Raw genomic sequence first — 19,180 nt, 5'->3', positions numbered from 1 at the left:
TGCACTTTACTCTATAACACTCAACTCTTACCCCTGCGCTCTACATCAATACAATGAACGTCACAGTAATCTACTCTGCACCACTGTACCTTATGCCATGCCACTCTTACCCACTCTCCACCACTTCACTCTACTGTGAAACAATCTACTTTACACTACTGCAGTCTGTACCACTGCATTCTATGCTACTGCACTCTACTATGCAACTCTCCACTCCATGCCACTGCACTATACTGTGAAACAATTTATTCTACGCCACTGCACTCTAAACAACTGCATCATACACCACTGCACTCTACTCGGCACCACTGTACTCTATGCCACTGATCTCTATGCCATTCTACGCTACTGCACTGACACTCTACAATATTGTACTCTCCGCCACTGTACTCTACACTGTACTATTGCAATCTACGCCACTGCACTATACCCTACTTTGCACTCTACACCACTCCACACCACTCTATGCCACTGCACTATATGCCACTCAAGTCTACTCTGCAATCTATGCCACTGCACCACTCTACACTACTGCACTCTGTCCCTGCACTTTATGCCACTCTACTCTGTACCATGCCACTCTATCCATCTGCACTCTAACCAACTGCACTCTAATCTGCACCACTGCTCCTATGCCACTCTACACCAATGCACTGACACTACTCTGCAACACTGCACTCTTTGCCACCACTTTACTCTACAGCACTCTGTACTACTGAATTCTACAGCAATACACTCTACACCACTGCACTCTATGCCATTCGAGTTTATGCTGCACTCTATGCTACTGCACTATACACCACTCTATACTGCTACACACTCTGCCACTCTACACCGCTGCACTCTATGCCACTCTACTCTGCACCACTCTAATGAATGCCTCTGCATTCTATGACACTACATTGAATACCACTTAATTCTATGCCGCTGCATTCAATGCCACTTCACTGTACACCACAATATTCTGCAGTACTCTACACCAATGCACTCTACATCAGTCAACTCCACTGCATACTATATGCAACTCTACGCAACTCCACAGTATGCCATTCCTAAACATGACACTCTGCCACTCCACTCTACTTCACTGCCATTTCACTCTGCGACATTTCCAGCCACTCTCCTCTTTGCCACTAACTTTTACCCATGCTGGGCAGCAGCCACTGTGGTGTATAACATGTCTAAAACATACTGGCAAAGCTAATGACTCTTGCGTAGACAAGACCTATTGGCTTTGCCAGTGCTTGTTAGTACTATGAGGTACAGATGTCCCTGAAAGAACTGTGAATGTGTAAGTCCTTATTTCAAACATGCATTACACACATCATAATATAGGCTGCTACAAAATGCGCAAATACATTTAGGTTACATTTAAAATTATGAGATTATACCTAGTGCAAACCTTTTTTATAACAGTTCATTAAAACCACATACTCCACAGTTCACCTTGGAACACCCTTACAGTACCTCTCTAAAAGAAAATACTTTTGCCACTTGAAAGCTTCAAGTGACTCCTTTGATTAAAGTCAAAACAGGCTTCCGAGCCCCTTTGCAAATTTAACAGGTGTGCAGTCGCATTTCTTTAGGGAAGGAGACTGGCCTGCTGCTTACCTGTCTGCCCCTCCCTCCCTCAGAGTACACAGGACTCCCTGCCTTTTAATCCAGCTGGGGTAACTGATCTTTCGTAATTATATTTTGTCCTTAAATTGAAAAGCTAAAATTACGGACAAATGCTGTTTGTTAAGCCTTTCATCACGGACGGTAGGGCTAAATTACAGGCAGTCCGTGAAAATTATAGACAGGTCGTCACCCTACTTACTTCAAAATCAAAGAAAGACTTGTTTGCTGCAACCAGAGTATCATTATATGCAGTTTCACCAGTAGAAGCAAGATGGCTATAAATGTTGCCATTCTTTATCTACCTACCCAGTAAAAAGTTTATCCATACATACGTGGCTCCACCTACTCATTTTTTTAACTGCTGGATCCCAGATTTAATTTATCTATAAATATTTCCAAGGCTAGACCCAGTAGGCAATACTTCTATGTGCCTGCAAATATGAAACAAGCTATTCCCATCAACAGAACAATCACGTATTTTCAAAATTACTCTACTATAGTACTGGTTCACAACATATGTAGTAGGTCGGCGTCTGTATCAACACGTTGGGAATTCCCCCGATACTTTAGGGTACATTTTTCTTAATATTAGAGAGTAAGATAAGTTCTGTGTAGCATCTGTTATGGAATCAACAAGAATCCAGAATTATTTCTAGTTGACGTATGGATATTTGTATTCTTTGTAATAGTATTCACCCTACCAAAAACAACAAACAGGCCATAACCATTACCACAAGACTTGCCTTTTTCCCGTTCCTCATCACTGACTATAGCTTCCCAGTCATCCACACCTGTCTCTTCTTCCTCCGGTTCATCATCTGAAAAAAATATACATAGAACACTGCATAAGTAAAACAGCGGCGAGCTGCATACTGCTGAACTTGCACACATGCACAAAAAAAACTATTGCCACCTGTAGGAAGTTGGCTCTGTATGTACTATTTCAAAGTAAGAAATAGCATGCACAGAGTCCAAGGGTTCCCCTTAGAGGTAAGATAGTGGCAAAAAGAGAAAATTCTAATGCTCTATTTTGTGGTAGTGTGGTCGAGCAGTAGGCTTATCAGAGGGTAGTGTTAAGCATTTGTTGTACACACACAGGCAATAAATGAGGAACACACACTCAAAGACAATTCCAGGCCAATAGGTTTTTTTATAGAAAAAATATATTTTCTTAGTTTATTTTAAGAACCACAGGTTCAAGATTTACAAACAATACTTTAAATGAAAGGTATTTCACTCAGGTATCTTAGGAACTTTGAATCATCACAATAGCGTGTACAGTTTTGGCAAAAATGGCAATAAGCTATTTAAAAATTGGACACACTGAAGTAATCAACAGTTCCTGGGGGAGGTAGGTATTTGTTAGTTTCACAGGTAAAGCACTTACAAGGTTCAAAGATGGGTCCAAGGTAGCCCACCGTTGGGGGTTCAGGGTAACCTCAAAGTTACCACACCAGCAGCTCAGGGCCGGTCAGGTGCAGAGGTCAAAGTGGTGCCCAAAATACATAGGCTTCAATGGAAATAGGGGTGCCCCGGTTCCAGTCTGCCAGCAGGTAAGTACCCGCGTCTTCGGAGGGCAGACCAGGGGGGTTTTGTAGGGCACCGGGGGGTACACAAGTCAGCACAAAAAGTACACCCTCAACAGCGCGGGGGCGGCCGGGTGCAGTGTGCAAACAGGCATCGGGTTTGCAATAGGTTTCAATGGGAGACCCAGGGGTCTCTTCAGCGATGAAGGCAGGGAAGGAGGGGGGGGGGGGTCTCCTCGGGGTAGCCACCACCTGGGCTAGGAAGTTCAGTTCGGTTTCTCCGCAGGTCGAGCTGGGGCGTCTGGTGCAGAGAGGAAAGTCTCACGCTTCCGGCGGGAAACATGTGGTCTTTAAAAGTTGCTTTTTTGTTGCAAAGTTGCAGTTTCTTTGGAACAGGGCTGCTGTCCTCTGGAGTTCTTGGCCCTTTTAGATGCAGGGTAGTCCACTGAGGCTTCAGAGGTCGCTGGACCCTGGTGGACCCGTCGCTGTTGCAGTTTTTCTTGAAGTGGGGAGACAGGCCGGTAGGGCTGTGGCCAAAGCAGTTGGTGTCTCCGTCTTCTCTGCAGGGCTTCAGGTCAGCAGTCCTTCTTCATCTTCAGGTTGCAGGAATCTATCTTCCTCGGTTCTGGGGGCCCCTAAATACTCAATTTAGGGGTGTGTTTAGGTCTGGGAGGTTAGTAGCCAATGGCTACTGGCCCTGAGGGTGGCTACACCGTCTTTGTGTCTCCTCCCTGAGGGGAGGGGGGCACATCCCTAATCCTATTGGGGGAATCCTCCATCTGCAAGATGGAGGATTTCTAAAAGTCAGAGTCACCTCAGCTCAGGACACCTTAGGGGTTGTCCTAACTGGCCAGTGACGACTCGTTTTTCTCATTATCTCCTCCGGCCTTGCCGCCAAAAGTGGGGTAGTGACCAGAGGGGGCGGGCATCTCCACTAGCTGGGATGCCCTGTGGCGCTGTAACAAAGGGGGTGAGCCTTTGAGGCTCACCGCCAGGTGTTACAGTTCCTGCAGGGGGAGGTGAGAAGCACCTCCACCCAGTACAGGCTTTGTTCCTGGCCACAGAGTGACAAAGGCACTCTCCCCATGTGGCCAGCAACATGTCTGGTGTGTGGCAGGCTGGCAAAACTAGTCGGCCCACAATGGAAGTCGAGTATGTTTTCAGGGGGCATATCTCTAAGATGCCCTCTGGGTGTATTTCACAATATAATGTACACTGGCATCAGTGTGCATTTATTGTGCTGCGAAGTTGGATACCAAACTTCACAGTTTTCAGTGTAGCCATTATGGAACTTTGGCGTTTGTGTCTGACAAACTCCCAGACCTTATAATCTTTATGGCTACCCTGCACTTACAATGTCTAAGAATTGGCTTAGACAATGTAGGGGCATAGTGCTCATGCAACTATGCCCTCACCTGTGGTATAGTGCACCCTACCTTAGGACTGTAAGGCCTGCTAGAGGGGTGACTTACCTATGCCACAGGCAGTGGGTTGTGGACATGGCACTCTGAGGGGAGTGCCATGTCAACTTAGTCATTTTCTCCCCACCAGCACACACAAGCTATGAGGCAGTGTGCATGTGCTGAGTGAGGGGTCCCCAGGGTGGCATAATAATGCTGCAGCCCTCAGAGACCTTCCCTGGCCACAGGGCCCTTGGTACCAAGGGTACAATTTACAAGGGACTTATCTGTATGCAAGGCTGTGCCAATCGTGGAGACAAAGGTACAGTTTAGGGAAAGAACACTGGTGCTTTCAATCAAAATTAGCATCAACAAAAGGGAAAACGTTAGGGGGTAACCATGCCAACAGTTGCATTTTCCTCCACCCCCCACCCCCTCCCCCAAACAAAAGAGGATGAGACTAACCTTTCCCAAGAGAGTCTTCATTTTCTAAGTGGAAGAACCTGGAAAGGCCATCTGCATTGGCAGTCCCAGGTCTGTGTTCCACTACAAAGCCCATTCCCTGTAGGGATATAGACCACCTCAACAGTTTAGGGTTCTCTCCTTTCATTTGCATCAGCATCTGAGAGGTCAGTGGTCAGTACCAAACAGGTATGGTCTCAACTTCTTCATGGACCAACCAACAGCAAAGACCTCCCTCTCAATGGCACGCCAACGCTGCTCCCTGGTGAGTAACCTCCTGCTAATAAAAGCAACAGGCTGGTCAAGGACATCATTATTAGTTAGGGATAGAACTTCTCCTATCCCAAGTTCAGAGGCATCAGTCTGCACAATGGAGTTCGTGTATGACAGACTCCCAGGCCATATACTCTCATGGCTACCCTGCGCTTACAATGTCTAAGGGTTTGCTTAGGCACTGTAGGGGCATAGTGCTCATGCACCTATGCCCTCACCTGTGGTAGAGTGCACCTTGCCTTAGGGCTGTAAGGCCTGCTAGAGGGGTGACTTATCTATGCCATAGGCAGTGTGAGGTTGGCATGGCACCCTGAGGGGAGGGCCATGTCGATTTAGTCATTTTCTCTCCACCAGCACACACAAGCGGTGTGCATGTGCTGAGTGAGGGGTCCCCAGGGTGGCATAAGACATGTTGCAGCCCTTAGAGACCTTCCCTGGCATCAGGGCCCTTGGTACTAGGGGTACCAGTTACAAGGGACTTACCTGGATGCCAGGGTGTGCCAATTGTGGAGACAAAGGTACAGGTTAGGGAAAGAACACTGGTGCTGGGGCCTGGTTAGCAGGCCTCAGCACACTTTCAAATCATAACTTGGCATCAGCAAAGGCAAAAAGTCAGGGGGTAACCATGCAAAGGAGGCATTTCCTTACACCACCTCAGTTGGGGATCTAAATGCCCGTCCTACCCTCATATATTCTCCTGCTAACTTCCCATTGAACCTCTAGCCCTGTATTCTCTACCACTCTCCTTTGTGTTCTAAATCTTAAATTCCCAAGTCCCTTGCTTCCTACCAACACATTAAAGCATCCTTACATGGATATCCAAAACAAAGGTTAAAGTTACATTTATGGCGACTCTTTTCTCCTAATGAACATGCTTATTGCAATATCAATTTGAGGCAAACCTGCCACCTGGCAGCAGAACTGGAACTGCTCTAAAACTGTTAAGAGCTGTGTGCACTAGTGGTATATTTGTAACATTTTAAGGCATTGTTATCTACAGGTTAACAATCCATAGTAATGCGGTTAGACACTTTAGGAATAGCACTATTAGATTATACTTCAACTACCCAAGGTTCTTCAACCTTCTGGTTTCCTTTGCTTAAACAAATAAGAAACACCAAACTTCGAAATATAATAGCTCTGATGGAGCACTGAATGTTGATAGTTTGCCACTGTGCCTGGTACACAGTATCGGAGTTCCACGTCTTTTGGAATTGAGCTGTGTCTGCTATACCCAGCTAACCCTGGAAAGTAAAGTGTGCTAAGGGAGTAAAAGAGTTACTCAATTACAGCGCAGTATTAGTTGACGGCAACGGAAATGGTACCATATGGCAGTACCTACAATGACAATGCCCTGAGATGAAAGAAAACACATCAGGAGCATCCATTCACTCATTATCTACCCACCTAGTTATCCATCCTTCAATCAATAGGTCAATCCACACTCAAATGTTCATCCGTTGTGTTCCACATTTAATTTGCCTAAAAATATTTCTAATGGCAGCCATTAGAAACACACTTCTCGACTGGACAGAGGGGGTAGGTAATGGATATTCCTAAAGTTCTGAAACAGCAACTTTAAGGATATGGGTCATAGTTCCTGGTCTCTACAACACACCTTGCACTTTGCTAAACTGATTCCTTTGAGTACCAACAATAATAATTAATAAACTTGAATGGGGTTCGCTACTGAACAGAGGCAGCTGAAATAAGAAAAAATAATTTTATGTGGTTTGGAACTGCAGGTCTCAATCCCCATTGTAGGAAATCACCCTCTTTCTTTGCATGGTTACCCCCATTTTCTGAATGTTGTCAGTGTGTGTGACTGTTCACTGGGATCCTGCTAACCAGGAAACCAGTGATTATGCTTTCTCCCTTCAAACTTGGTTACTTACACCCCACATATGGCACAATGGTACCCCCCCCCATGTAAGTCCCTAGTATATGGTACACAGGTACTCGGGCACTGGGATACCAGGGGACCCCCATGGGCTGCAGCAGGTATTATGCCACCCATGGGGAGCCCATGTTAAGTGTATCTGCAGGCCTGGAATTGCAGCCTGCCTGAAAGCGTGCATGCACCCTTTTCACTACAGGCCACTGCAAGTCACCCCTATGGCAGGCCCTCCTAGCCCAGAGGGCAGAGTGCATAAACCTGTGTGTGAAGGCACCCCTGCACTGCAGAGATGCCCCAACGAACTCCAGTTCCATTTTCCTGGACTGCAAGTGCGGGGACGCCATTTTATGCGTGCACTAGACATAGGTCACTACCTATGTCCAGCTACATAATGGTAACTCCGGACCTAGGCATGCTTGGTATCAAACATATCGGAATCATACCCCGATACTGTTACCAGTATTGGAAGTATGATTCTATGCACTCTGGGGGATCCTTAGAGGACCCCCTGCATTGCTCCTACCAGCCTTCTGGGGTTTTCTGGCTAGCCCAGGCTGCTGCGAACCCCTAAGACAGTTTTCCTCCCTCCTGCTGCTTGAGCAGCTCAAGAAGGCAGAACAAAGAAGGGGGTACGACCTCTCACTTTGGAAAAAGGTGTTACATGGCTTGGGAGGGGTAGCCTCCCCAAGCCACTGGTATGCTTTGAAGGGCATATTTGGTGCCCTCGTGCATAAACCAGTCTACACCAACTAAGGGACCTCCAGTCCAAGCTCTGGTGCAAAACTTGACAATGGAAAGGAGAGTGATTACTCCCCTGTCCATCAACACCCCAGGGGTGGTGCCCAGACCTCCTCCAGAGGGTCCGTGGGGTCTGCCATCTTGAATTCAAGGTTGGCAGGGACCTCTGGGAGCATTTGAGTGGCCAAGCCAGAGAGGTGGCATCGGAGCCGCCTCCTGTCAGGTGACCAATCCCCCCTTTCAGGGCTATTTAGGGTCTCTCACTTGGGTGGGTCCTCAGATTCGGCTTGTAAGATTCCAGCAGGACTCCTCTGCAACCTCTACTTCGACTCCTAGCCACTGGAACCACGACAGGGCCCTCCAGGAACCAACAATATGCATCCACGACGAAGACTCTGCTTGTAGCATTGTTTCCACTGCTCCTTCCAGCTTCTGCAACATTTCCCCGGCTGTGCATCTTCTAAAGGGGCGGCAAGTCTGCACAAGAAGGAAAAAGTAATCTCCCTTATAGTGAAGGGGTCACTCCCCTGCATCCGTAGGCATCAACTGCAAAGACGACGAGATGTGTGGATCTCCTCTAATCCTGAGCTGCGTAGATCCTGCATCACAGGTGGTGGTCTGGAGTAGTCCTCTTGATCCTCTCTGCCAGCTGTCCAACTTTGATGGAGGAAAGCCCTTGCTTTCCCACGCAGGACAGTACCCTAGTGCACCATGTCTTTTGCAACTTCCAAGGCTTGTTTGCATCTCCCTGAAGGGATCTTAAGGCTCCGTGTTGCCTCAGCCCCCAGCACTCTTTCCTGCAACACGCAGCCCTCTGCTTGCTTCTCCTGCAGCATGGGATCCTTTCCCCAGTTGTGCTGCGTGGGCTCCTCTGCAACTCCTGGTTCCTCATCCAATGGGTCTCCTCTGGGGGCTGCCTCTTCTTCTGCGGACTCTCTGCCTTGCTGAGGGGTCCCTTCTGGACTTGGTCCCCTTCTTCCACAGGCTTTCCTATTTAGGAATCCCCAGCTAGATTCTGGAAGTCTTGGCTGGGTGTTGCATTTTCTTCTTTTCCTTCCTTTTGGGTGGCTTGGGGAAAATCCAGTAATTTACTCCTTTCTTCCTGGTCAGTGGGGGGCACTGTGGTACTCCCTTTGGGGTTTCCTGGTTCCCCTAGCTCCCCTCTACACATTCCACTTACCTAGGTGGGGGTCCTGCATTTGCGTTCCATTTTTTTAGTATATGGTTCAGGCTCCCCCTAGGGTCACAATTGTCTATTTGCATTTGCACTATTTTCTATCATTTTTTATGCCTATTACTGATTACTAGTGTACATATCTAGTGTGTTACCTCCTATTGGAGGGTTGTCTCTCTAGTACCTTTTGGTACTTGAGTCATTAAAATAAAGTACCTTCATTTTTGTAACACTGAATGTTTTCTTTCATGTTTGTAAGTGCTCTGTGACTACAGTGGTACTGCATGGGTTTTGCATGTCTCCTACATAAGCTTTGGCTGCTCACCCACAGCTACCTCTAGAGAGCCTGCCTTCTGTCTACACTACACTAATAGGGGATACACCTGGAGCTGGTATAAGGTGTAAGTACCTTAGGTACCCACCACACACCAGGCCAGCTTTCTACATTGGTGGTGCAGCGATGGGATAAGCACATGCAATTGCCTTACCACTTGGTAATTTCCACACAAAAGACCACTTACTGACTAGGGGTACACACTATACTTAGTGTCAGGGAACTAGTCTCAAGTTTAGGTAATCTAGGGTTCTAGGCATAGCCCTTGCCTTTAACTTCTTTGGAAAGACTACGAGTTGGGGTATCAGGAACACTTACACCACCCTAACAACATAACATGTCTTCAGCAGAGTACACCTCTCAGGCAATGGATGCTTCCTATGAGACCCTTACCTTCCAGAAATCAAGGCAGATGGGTGTTGAGAGCAAACTGAAGGCAAGGTGGAACCCTAACAATTGTCTGCTTCTGGGCATGCTTCTCCAGGATGACCAGGACCATGCTGGTAGCCAGGAGGAGGGGAAGGAAGATGCAGATTTGTTGCACCAATACTTGGTAGACTCCGATCTGACCTCTCCCCAAGAATTGGGAAAGAAGGGAGACAAATGGGATAGAACTAGGGTGATCAGAAAAGCTCATACAGGGGTGACAAGAAAAAGGAATCAGACAAGTCTTAGGACAAGGTGGGGACAAAGACAAAAGTAATGAGTCTTCATCAGGCCCACAAAACTCTTCTGATGGTGGGTCTAAAACCTCTTCCTTCCATGTTAAAAAGCTTCGGTGCTATATGTGTCAAAACAAAGGCCATAGGGCAGGAGACAACTCCTGCCCTAAGAAAGGCACCAAGCCACCCACCACTACAAACCCCACTTCTACATCTAGTGCCCCTAGTAACAGAAGTAGTGGTGGGTCTGTTAGCAATAACCAATCCAAGGGTGTAGCTGGGCTCACTTAAGGAAGTGTAGTGGGGGCTGGTTTAGTTAAAGAGACAACAAAAGCTGTTTAAGTCTCTGAATGGGGCATTGATCTTGCCAACCTTCCTGCCTGTCCCCTTAACATGGATAAGTACAGGCAGAAGCCCTTGATAAATGGTGTTCAGGCAGAGACCTACAGAGACACAGGTGCCAGTGTCACTATGGTGACCGAAAAACGGGTGTCCCCTGAGCAACACCTACTTGGTCACCAGTACCAAGTGACTGACGCTCGATACAACATTGTAGGAAGTTGGCTCTGTATATAGTATCTCAAAGTGAGAGATTGTGTGCACAAAGTCCAAGGGTTCTCCTTAGAGGTTGACAGTGGCAATAATAGATAATACTAATGCTCTATTTTGTGGTAGTGTGGTCGAGCAGTAGTTTATCAGAGGGTAGTGTTAAGCATTTGTTGTACACACACTCAAATACTTCACTCCAGGCCAATAGGATTTTATATAGAAAAATATTATTTTCTTAATTTATTTTAGAACCACAAGATTCAGATTTCAAGTAAGTACATAAATTGTAAGGTACCTGACATAGGTAAATATGGAACTTTGAATTATAACAGTAATGTACACAGTTTTGTCAAAAATGGCAATAAGCTATTTTAAAAGTGGAAACAGTGCAAAAATCAACAGTTCCTGGGGAAGGTAAGTACAAGTTAGTTTACCAGGTAAGTAACGCACTTACAGGTTCAGTCTCCGGGGCATAGGCAGCAATGCTGCCAGGGCACAGGGGGGCTTCTCGGGCCAGTCACCGACTGGGCTACGATGAGGGCCGCCTGCTGGTCACTCCTGCACCAGTAGTTGGTTTCTCTCAGGCCTAGGGGCTGCGGGTGCAGTGCTTCTTCCAGGCGTCGGGTTATTTGTAACCGGGCAGTCGCGGTCAGGGGGAGCCTCTGGATTCTATCTGCAGGAGTCACCGTGGGGGTGCAAGGAGGTCGTCTCAGGGTGTCCACGTCATGGGAGTCGCCTGGAAGTACTCGCTGCAGTGTTGGTTTCTCTGGGCACGAGCCAGGGGCGTCGGGTGCAGAGTGTTGGGGACTCAAGCTTCCTGAGTGAGGCTGAAGTCCCTTTAAAGATGGTTTCCTCTTTGTAAATTAAATAGAGCCGCTGTCTACTGGAGTTTCTTGGTCCTTTGGGTTGCAGGGCAGTCCTCTGAGTCGGCAGAGGTCGCTGGTCCCGCTGGATGAGTCAGTGTTGCAGGTTCTTTGAGTCTGGAGACAGGCAGGTAGGGCTGGGGTCATGTCAGTTGTCTTCGTCGTCTCTGCAGGGCTTTCATGTCAGCAGTCCTTGTTAAGGTCGTCAGGAAATCTGTTTTCCTGGGCTCAGGGTCACCCCTAAATACTCAATTTAAGGGTTGTGTTTAGGGCTGGAGGGCAGTAGTCAATGGCTACTTTCCCCGAGGGTGGCTACACCCCCCCTTCTTGTGCCTCTTCCCTGTGGGGAGGGGGGCACATCCCAAATCCTATTGGGGGGAATCCTCCAAAGCAGGATGGAGGATTTTCTAAGGCAGGGATCACCTCAGCTCAGGACACCTTAGGGGCTGTCCTGGCTGGAGGGAGTCCTTAGAGACCTTCCCTGGCCACAGGACCCTTGGTACCAGGGGTACCGTTTAAAAGGGACTTATCTGTGTGCCAGGGTTGTGCCAATTGTGGAGACAAAGGTACATTGTAGGGAAAGAACACTGGTGCTGGGGTCAGGTTAGCAGGGTCCCAGCACACTTTCAATCATAACTAGCATCAACAAAAGGCAAAACGTTAGGGGGTAACCATGCCAACAGTGGCATTTTCCTACAAACACTGTATGCCACCCACTGCAGTTTATTTCATTGGAGTGGGGGGGAGTGGTTGTCGAGTTACTGGTCCAAAGAAAGCTGTTGTGTCCACAGACCTACCTGTATAATGTCTACTAGGGAATGATTTGGAAACTTCACCTTGGGCTGAAGTGGAGTTAGAGGCCCATGCTGCAATGCTGGGCATCCCAGGGCATATATATCTGCCCTGACCAGAGCACAGGCCAAGAGGCAAAAAGATCAAGCAAACTTGGAGACTTGAATAATGGCCCAAGACCTTCCAAAACCCAAGGGTACAGAGGGCAAAAAGGTGTCCCTATTCCATCCTCTAGTGAGGATTCCCCCTTTGAGGAGGAGGAATCTACTCCCTGGGCAGAATCTACTCCCTGTGCAAAACCTACACCTGAGGAGCTGAAAGCTGATACGGCTGAGCTCTTAGGTGCGTTGGGGTTGGGGGGGGGGGATATTGCCAGAGAGGAATTCAGTATGGCACAAAAGACTTGTCCCACAATGGAGGGCTTGAGACAGCAAGCTGTCCTTCAAGAGGCAGGGGATGTCAGTGGCACCCACAAGGTGTATTGGGAAGACAACCTCTTGTATTTAGAGCCAAGGAAACACACGCCTGGTGCCACCAGGAGATTGGAAGTAACTCTGCAATACAGAGAATTTTTGTTGACCCTAGCACATGATATTCCCCTGGTAGGTCACTTGGGGCAAAGTAGGACTTGGGACAGACTTGTCACTCACTTCCACTGGCCCACACTTGTCAGAAGACACTAAGGAGTTCTGGTGCTCCTGTGTCACCTGTCAAGCCAGTGGCAAGACAGGTGGCACCCCAAAGGCCCCCTTAATTCTACTTCCAGTGGTTGGGGTTCCCTTTGAGAGGGTTGGGGTGCACATTGTTGGCCCCCCCTAGACCTACCCACAGACTCTGGGAACAGATTTTATCTGGTGGTGATAGACCATGCCACCAGGTACCCAGAAGCTGTTCCTCTAAGGACCACTACTGTTCCTGCAGTGGCAAAAGTCCTCCTGCAAATTTTCTCAAGAGTGGGCTTTCCTAAAGAGGTGGTATCAGACAGAGGTACCAACTTCATCTCTGCATTTCTAAAGGCAATGTGGAAGGAATGTGGTGTTACTTATAAGTTCACCATCCCTTACCACCCCCAAACCAATGGTTTGGTAAAGAGATTTAATAAAACTCCCAAAGGCATGATCATGGGACTCTCTGAAAAACTCAGGAGACAGGATGTCCTACTGCCATGCCTCCTTTTTGCTTACAGAGAGGGCCCTCAGAAAGGAGTGGGCTACAGCCCCTTTGAACTTCTGTTTGGGCACCCTGTTAGGGGTCCTCTTGTTCTTGTAAGGGAGGGCTGGGAGCATCCTCTCACATCGCCTAAGCAGGACATAGTGGACTATGTACTTGGCCTCAGATCAAGGATGGCTGAGTACATGAAAAAGGGCACTAAACACCTTCAGGCCAGGCAGGAACTGCAGAAGCAGTGGCATGACTAGAAGGCTGCTCTGATTGTTTACGAGCCAGGGCAGGAGGTGTGGGTCCTGGAGCCTGTGGCTCCCAGGGCACTCCAAGACAAGTGGAGTGGTACCTATACAGTAGTGGAAAAGAAGGGTGAGGCCACCTACTTGGTGGACCTAGGCACTCCCAGAAGCCCCCTCAGGGTGCTTCATGTGAACCGCCAGAAACCCTACTATGAAAGGGCTGACATGACCCTGCTCGTGGCCACTGATGAGGGACAGGAGGAAGAGAGTGAGCCTCTCCCTGACCTCTTCTCCAACACTGCAGCTGATGGTTCAGTTGAGGGGTCTAGTCCTGGCTTACTGCCTTTCTGAGCACCAAAAAGAAGACTGCAGTAATTTCTAAGGCAAGTTCTCAGAACTGTTCTCTTTAACACCTGGTCAGACAACATGGTGTCAACACACCATTGATACAGGGGACAATTTGCCCATAAAAAGCAACATCTATAGGCAACTTGATCATGTTAGAGACTGCATCGAAGCAGAATTGCAAAAGATGCTAGACCTAGGAGTTACTGAGCACTCCGATAGTCCCTGGGCTAGCCCAGTGGTGTTGCTCCCAAAATCTCACTCTCAGAATGGGAAAAGAGAAATTAGGTTTTGTGTTGACTATCAAGGACTCAACACTGTCACAAAGACAGATGCTCATCCTATCCCATGGCAGATGAGCTAATAGATACATTGGCATCTGCCAAGTATCTAAGCACATCTGATTTGACTGCAGGATATTGGCAGATCAGATTATCAGATGATGCTAAACAAAAACAGCATTTTCAAACATTGGAGGGCATTATCATTTTACTGTGATGCCCTTTGGTCTGTAAAATACCCCTGCCACATTTCAGAGGCTGGTGAATACAGTCCTCCAAGGATTAGAAACCTATAGTGCAACTTATCTAGATTATATAGCTGTCTTTAGCTCCACCAGGGAGGATCACCTGGTCAACCTGTGGAATGTTTTGGAGGCTCTGCAGAAAGCAGGTCTCACTATCAAGTCCTCTAAGTCCCAGGTAGGGCAGGGGAAGGTTGTATATCTGGACCACCTTGTAGGTGGAGGCCAGATTCAACCACTACAGGGGAAAATCCAATCAATGCTGGACTGGACTCCCCCAACAACCAACAAGACACCTCTGACCAGCTTGCCTCTCCCTTGCAGACACCCCACGGGTCCCTCGAGCCAACAGCGGAAGACACTCCTTCTCACACCTAGCAGACAAGTCTTGGAACAACCACCCCCCTGCACCTCAGGACCACACCGTCATTGCAGTGATTCAGAAGAGAACAAAGAACCAGGATGTTCGAACAGCTCCAGCACCTCGAAACCATCACAGGTGATTTGGCGCGCTCTATAAATGTTTGATTGATTGGTAGAATGGGCACACAGACACAGGGTGTTGCAAAGCAGATCTTAATGCAGAGTACAACCCATCTGGAGATGGTCCGCTTCTGCACTGCCCCCTGCCTTTCTTCACGCTCACATACCCTAACAGAGAGTTGGTCATCCACCCGGCTCTCTTTCGTACACTCAAAATAGATAGGGGACACAAACATAGATGGTCGATCAGGCAACCTCAATAAAGCAGAAAAACAGACTAATAACCTTTAGGAGTGCGAATAGAAGAGCCATGCCGGGCCAGAGAAAGTGTGAACAGGACCTCAGAAAGAGGGGCAGAAAGGGGGTCAGCAAACTGGTGTGTGCACCATGCCACAAATTTCTTCCAACAACAGATGTATAACATTTTGGTGGAGGCATGCCTGGATGCCAAGATTAAGTAACAGACTTCGGGAGAAAAGTTAAAGGCTGTCAGCTGTCGCCACTCCATTTCCATGCAGGAAGGCGGAGAGTGGACCGGTTCAGGTGTAGAACCCTCACCTGTGCTGCGACAGGAACCCTCCTGAAGGGGCACTGATCAGGAGGATCAATGAACATGCTCACTGGCTCAGGATACCAGACTTTCAGTGCCCAATCCGAAGCCACAAGGATTACTTGGGCCTGGTCATTCTTGATCTTCTTGAGAACTTTGGGCAGAAGTGGTATGAGCGGGAAAGGCATACAGGATGCCTGAGTTCCACTTGAGTCGAAAAGTGTCTTAGAACGATAGCCATCTTGGAAACTCCAATGTGCAAAACTGCTGGCATTGTGTGTTGTCTGCAAGGACGAACAGATCTAACCAAGGCCCTCCCCATTGATGAAAGCCACCTTACGCCACCTCTGGATTGAGACGCCATTCATGATCCACTAGGCATTTTCAGCTGAGTTGGTCTGCTCTGGTGTTCAGGAATCCCACCAGATGTTGAAACACCAGGAATATTCCCTGCGCAGAGCCACTTGACAAAGGGCCCACGACCTCAACCCGCCCTGCTTGTTGCAGTACCACATGGTGGTGGTGTTGTCCGTGAACAACTGCTGCACCTTTCCATTGATGGAGGGAAGAAAGTCCTGCAATGCCAGCCGGATCGCCCAGGACTCCCACAGGTTGATGTGGAGTTCGATTTCCGTCACAGACCAGATGCCTCTGATCGCTATCTCTCCCAGATGGCTGCCTCAGAGGAGTGACGCATCTGTCACTAGTGTCAGAACTGATTGGGGAAGTGACAGGGATCTGCCTCTGACCCAAATCTTGGTTCTTTGAATACTACTGCAGATCTTTATCAGTTTCCCATGAAACCTGGACTTGTCTAAGAGATTCCTTGGATGTTGTGCTAACTGGAACTTCAGGTCCCACTGCAGAGCTCACATATACTATTGGCTATGTGTCGCCAGCAGGATGTAGGAGGCCATGAGGCCCAGCAGCCTCGGAGCCATTCTCACCGAAATCCAGGATCGAGGCTGAAACACTGGTATCATAGCTTGAATATCCTGGACTCGCCACTTGGGAGGGTAAGCCCGAAACTGCACATTAGGCTTCCACTTCTTGGATTTTTTTTTTGTGCCTCGACTTATCCAATCGCTCTGAGGACTTGGAGGGGGACGACAACGATGGAGGACTCCGCAACCGATACCCGGACCTTCCTCTTGATCAAGATCCAAACATGTGTGGAGTGGAGCGTTGTGCTGCCATCAGCTTCAGGGACCGCTCCCTCAGAGCCTTCGGGTGCATGGCCAGACACTGTGAGCAATACTTTGGTTGTGATCATGCTCCTGGCACTAGAGAGACATGATGTGTGAATCTGTCATGGACATCACCCAAGGACAAGCTCCACAGGGCTTGAAGCCAGTCTTTCTGGAGGACATCCTCGACGCACAAGGAGTAGAAACATGAAAAAAGTTGACAAAAAGTTGAAAAAAAGCCAGTCAAAAATTTACTGAGGGTTAGCTCTCATTGGATCAGCACTTGTTGACACGGAAAAATGAGAACTGATGTCAGCGCGCCTGGGTGGTGGCTATATGAACCCGCAACGTCCTATCCGGTGCGGACAGGACAGACGCAGAGCCGGAAAGCAGGAGTACTGTTCATGAAAATCTTCTGGATCCATCCCGATGCCTGGGGAGAATTTAAAGGAAAGGAATCTGCAACTAGAAGTCTCCATCAGACTGTAAACTGTAAAGCACAGATTCTAATAAACTATGGCTGTAGAATGACAATATTAACAGAGATATACTCAACATAGTGGGGTTATAACTAGGCACTGGAAATGAAGAATGATATACATAAATCTGCTCTGCTAAGTATTTGCATGGGTTGCCACTGTGAAGGGCAAAAAATTATTGTCTGTCATTATGGAAATTTCGATCTCAAAATAATTTTAAACTTTGTAATTTAACCAAAGTCACTTACTAGATGGCTCCACTGAGAGGGACATCTCCTCTTCCTTTTCTGGGACTGGTGATTCTGGAACAACTTCTGTTGGAGAAGCTACGTCAGGTACTGCTTCTGAAACTAAGGTAAAAATATATTTTGATTTTTAAAGCATACCATAAGAGCATGAATATTTGATCTCTCCTTACTGTATTTTGGAAAGATTACTTACAAATGAACATTTTATATTACTCACAGAGTGTGGTCAAGCTTGTAGTGTTTTTTTTTTTTTTTTTTAAATCAAATTACCAAATCAGCGAAAACATGACAAGTGCCATTGCTCGAGATATATATATATATATATATATATATATATATATATATATATATGTCACTTACCCAGTGTACATCTGTTCGTGGCATGAGACGCTGCAGATTCACATGCTATGCATATCCTGCCATCTAGTGTTGGGCTCGGAGTGTTACAAGTTGTTTTTCTTCGAAGAAGTCTTTGAGTCACGAGATCGAGGGACTCCTCCCATTTCGGCTCCATTGCGCATGGGCGTCGACTTCATCTTAGATTGTTTTCCCCGCAGAGGGTGAGGTAGGAGTAGTGTATATAGTAATAGTGCCCATGCAATGGAGTAAGTATGTATGTACATAATGTGACTAAAAGTTATATATTTACAAGTTTTATTTTTATCAACTTATAACGGCTACAGGCTCCCGGGGAGGTGGGAGGGCGCATGTGAATCTGCAGCGTCTCATGCCACGAACAGATGTACACTGGGTAAGTGACATTTTCCGTTTGATGGCATGTGTAGCTGCAGATACACATGCTGTGTATAGACTAGTAAGCAGTTATCTCCCCAAAAGCGGTGGCTTAGCCTGTAGGAGTTGAAGTTGTTTGAAATAATGTTCTTAATACTGCTTGTCCTACTGTGGCTTGTTGTGGTGTTAACACATCCACGCAGTAATGTTTAGTGAATGTATGAGGCGTAGACCATGTGGCTGCCTTACAGATTTCGGTCATTGTTATATTTCCTAGAAAGGCCATGGTGGCGCCTTTCTTTCTAGTGGAGTGTGCCTTTGGTGTAATAGGCAGTTCTCTTTTTGCTCTAATATAGCAGGTTTTAATACACTTAACTATCCATCTGGCAATGCCTTGTTTGGATATTGGATTCCCTGCATGAGGTTTTTGGAAAGCTACAAACAATTGTTTTGCAAATTTGTTTGGTTCTATCAATGTAGTACATTAGTGCTCTTTTTATGTCTAATGTATGTAATGCTCTTTCAGCTACAGAATCTGGTTCTGGAAAGAACACTGGGAGTTCTACTGTTTGATTTAAGTGGAACGGTGATATGACTTTTGGCAAAAATTTGGGATTTGTGCGTAGAACTACTTTATGTTTGTGTATTTGTATAAAGGGCTCTTGTATGGTAAAGGCTTGTATTTCACTTACTCTTCTGAGAGATGTGCTAGCTATTAGGAAGGCTACTTTCCAGGTTAAGTATTGTATCTCACAAGAGTGCATGGGTTCAAATGGTGGACCCATGAGTCGTGTTAATACAATATTGAGGTTCCACGAAGGAACCAGTGGTGTTCTTGGTGGAATAATCCTTTTTAGACCCTCCATAAATGCTTTTATGACTGGGATTCTGAATAGTGAAGTTGAATGTGTAATTTGCAGATAAGCCGAAATTGCTGTGA

General features: G+C 47.2%; 1 protein-coding gene across 1 annotated transcript in view; it reads right to left on the bottom strand.

Moving 5' to 3' along the window:
* EIF5B (eukaryotic translation initiation factor 5B) overlaps positions 1-19,180 on the bottom strand; it is a 675,161-nt gene that overhangs the window by 422,560 nt on the left and 233,421 nt on the right. The window contains exons 8-9 of the mRNA XM_069204389.1: positions 17,509-17,610; positions 2,364-2,438 (exon numbers count right to left, since the gene is read on the bottom strand). Of these exons, the coding sequence (XP_069060490.1) occupies positions 2,364-2,438; positions 17,509-17,610 (177 nt within the window). The remainder of the gene's footprint in view (positions 1-2,363; positions 2,439-17,508; positions 17,611-19,180) is intronic.

Source organism: Pleurodeles waltl, chromosome 8 (assembly GCF_031143425.1).
Source record: "Pleurodeles waltl isolate 20211129_DDA chromosome 8, aPleWal1.hap1.20221129, whole genome shotgun sequence".
In the NCBI taxonomy this organism is placed as follows: domain Eukaryota; kingdom Metazoa; phylum Chordata; class Amphibia; order Caudata; family Salamandridae; genus Pleurodeles; species Pleurodeles waltl.
Note: the sequence above shows the minus strand (reverse complement) of the source record. Positions and strands in the feature narration are given on the sequence as shown.